This window comes from Marmota flaviventris, chromosome 7 (assembly GCF_047511675.1).
Source record: "Marmota flaviventris isolate mMarFla1 chromosome 7, mMarFla1.hap1, whole genome shotgun sequence".
Lineage (NCBI taxonomy): Eukaryota > Metazoa > Chordata > Mammalia > Rodentia > Sciuridae > Marmota > Marmota flaviventris.
In genome coordinates, this window is record NC_092504.1 from 144,380,783 (window position 1) to 144,383,692 (window position 2,910).

General features: G+C 66.2%; 1 protein-coding gene across 1 annotated transcript; it reads right to left on the minus strand.

Annotated features, from left to right (window-relative positions):
* Nucleotides 1-209: 209 nt before the first annotated feature.
* LOC139706470 (sperm motility kinase 2B-like) lies at nucleotides 210-2,706 on the minus strand. Its single transcript, XM_071614753.1, has 2 exons — nucleotides 671-2,706; nucleotides 210-505 (listed from the first exon to the last, which is right to left on the minus strand). The coding sequence occupies exon 1, from the start codon at nucleotides 2,335-2,337 to the stop codon at nucleotides 688-690; it is 1,650 nt and encodes a 549-aa protein (XP_071470854.1). The 5' UTR covers nucleotides 2,338-2,706; the 3' UTR covers nucleotides 210-505; nucleotides 671-687.
* Between the last annotated feature and the right edge of the window lie 204 nt (nucleotides 2,707-2,910).

Genomic DNA, 2,910 nt, shown 5'->3' on the forward strand with positions numbered 1-2,910 from the left:
ACCGGACACCATCAGTGTCAGGTCAGGCACAAGGTCTGCCTTTCTGCCCCCCACCCAGCCTCCTCCCCTGGGACCACTCTGGGTCACGTGTTGCCCTTGGGGACCTCCGGAGGGCTCCCTGTGACTGCTCCCTCACACCTTCCCCACTGTGAAACCACCACCCACTCTCCCACTGTTGCCAGGAGGCGGCCAAGGAACACAACAGCTGATCCCCACGGAGCACCCAATTTATTCCAAGATCCGTGGGACACGCAAATGGATGAGGAGCTTATTGGGAAGCATCTCTGCCCCAGAGGGTGGGAGAGAGAGCAGAGGAGAGCAGGGCGGGGCACGTGTCCAAGGAGAAGTCCCTGAGGTGGGATCCGGGTGGGGCGCAGGGGCCCACTGGTGTCCGGGTGTCTTCGGGTGTCCTCCTGCCTGAGGGGTCCGGGAGGCGGCGGCCAGGGCAGGTTGCACTTCTCGCTCCAGCAGCTGGCCCTCCTGAGGTAGAACCCGGGCCACCTGTCTGTGGACAATGAGAGGGGCTAGGAGTCAGAGTCGCCCACCCTGTGGTGCCCAGGTGGACCTAACCCTGGTGGCACCCCCCAAGGGCAGAGGGTGTCCATTCATCCTTTGGAGATGACACTCATCAAGGCACACGTGAGACCCAAGGCAGCACCGCTCCACCTACTTGGCTCCGTGGGCGTCTCAGCTGGGCGCTGGCCAGGGAGCCACTCTGTTTTTGAAGAATCTTCTGAGGGCCTGACCTCTGGTGGGGGCAGGTCCCGGGGGGTCCCTGGGTGCTGGTGCTGGTGGTGGCGCGGGCCCTCCAGCTGCGGGAGCCACTCTGTTGGAGCGTCCGGAGCCAGTCCTGGGGGCCTGCATGCAGCAGCACAGCCTCGCCAGACAGGTGGCCATCCTCCGGACCACTTCCCTCCATCCCCTGGCGGTGTCACGGGTCAGGCCAGGGGTCCTGGAGCCAGCAGGGGGTTGCGCGGTGGAAGAGGAGCTTGGATCCGGTGCCAGGGCCTGGGAGGACCCGGGCAGAGGGGCCGTGGGGCCGGGAGCAGGGACGATGGCCGACAGGCTGCACAGCATGATGGCGGGCAGGCTGGCTCTCCTGCTGCCCACCTGCCCTGAAGGCTTGAGCTCCTCAGGCTGCTGCTGCTGCTGCTGCTGCTCACAGGCCGAGAGGGGCCAGGAGCGCATGGCCGGCCTGCTGACGCCCCACCTTGGGCCCAGAGTCAAGCTGGAGGGGATGGACAGGGACGGGCAAGGCCCCACCTGTGGCCGCCCAGGTACCTGCAGCCGCACCTGGCAGCCCGCCCCCCGGGTTTTCTGGTGGCCCAGCAGGAGGTAGGTGGCCATGGCCTGGTTGAACTGGCGCGTCGCCACCGACACCCAGGTCTCCTGCAGCCCGTAGCCCAGGTCCAGCATGGCCAGCAGGATGGAGGTGTCCGGGCGCTTGGGGAGCAGCTCGGCGGGAGGACTCGGGCAGCGTTCCCCATCCTGGCTCAGCCACGGGTGCCCCAGGATCTGCTGGAGCGTGGGCCTGTGCGAGGGCTCCAGGGTCAGCATCCAGGACACCAGGCTCTGCGCCTCGTCGGACAGGTGGAACGGGAGGTGGTACCTGGCCTGCAGCACCTGCTCCTTGGCCTGCTCATAGCTGGCCCCGGTGAACGGGACGCTGCCCGTGAGCATGAGGATCAGGAGGACACCCAGGCTCCAGACGTCCACCGCGGGGCCGTCGTAGGGCTCTCGCCGGTGCAGCTCCGGGGCCCAGTAGGCCACGGTGCCGCAGAGCAGGCCCAGCTTCTCTCCGGCCCTGAACCTGCAGGCCAGGCCGAAGTCGCACAGCTTGGCGCGGCCCGCGGCATCCAGCAGCACGTTGTCCGCCTTCACGTCCCGGTGCGCGATGCCCTGCGCGTGGCAGTAGCCCACGGCGCTGGCCACCTGCCCGAACAGCATGCGGGCCTCGTCCTCCCACAGGCCCACGACCTCCGGGATGTGCTGGCCCAGCTGGCCCCCAGCCATGTCCTCCATCACCACGTAGGCAGTGCCGGGGGTCTCCACGATCTCCAGCAGCTGCACCACGTGCGGGTGCTCCAAGCCCTTCATGATGTCCAGCTCCGACAAGACCCAGGACAAGGTGGCCCCCGCCCCCTTCCGCAGGACTTTCACGGCCACCTTCGTCCCCGTCAGGATGTGTCGGGCCAGGAAGACCTTGGCAAAGCTGCCCTGCCCGACGACCCCCAGGGGCTCATAGCGGCCCGTGAGGGCTTCCTCCAAGGAGGAGCTGGCCGCGAGGTCCCGACACACCCTCCGCACCACACTACGCTCACTGCTCTCTCTAGACATCCTCCGCCCCACGCCCACTAAGCCCGCTAGCTAAAAACAAACACAACAAACAAAGCAAAGAACACAAGCAAAACTAACACAACAAAGCCCAACAGAAAGCCCCAAATCAAAGAACCAACCCGAGACCGCAACCAGAACCACCAAACCACCAACCACCAAACGCGCTAACTATGGGAGTCCCACAGGTCACTGCCTAGAGCTTCCTGTGCTTGTGGACAAGGTCCCAGCCTCGTCCCGGCCTTATATCCCCGCTGGCTCAAGGGCCTCACAATGCTGGCCCCTGTGAGGTCACAGCCAGGAGTGGCCCACTCACACCCGGGGGGTGGCCCACGGTGGCATCTCCCACTCGGGCCTCCGGGACCTTGGCCACCTTCCTGGTCAGAACAAGGAGGGTCTGTGGAACCTGGGTGCTCCCGTGTGTTCGGGACCCCGACCTCTCCTTGCTGAGAAAGGAGGAGCTGGACCAGGCCTCGGGGCCCGTGCCTCGCCAGTACACAACTCTGTCGTGGCTTTCGCCCCGTGAAGACCCCACCCCAGGTCCTCTGGAGCCATTCAGCGCCCGTCTCCTCCAAC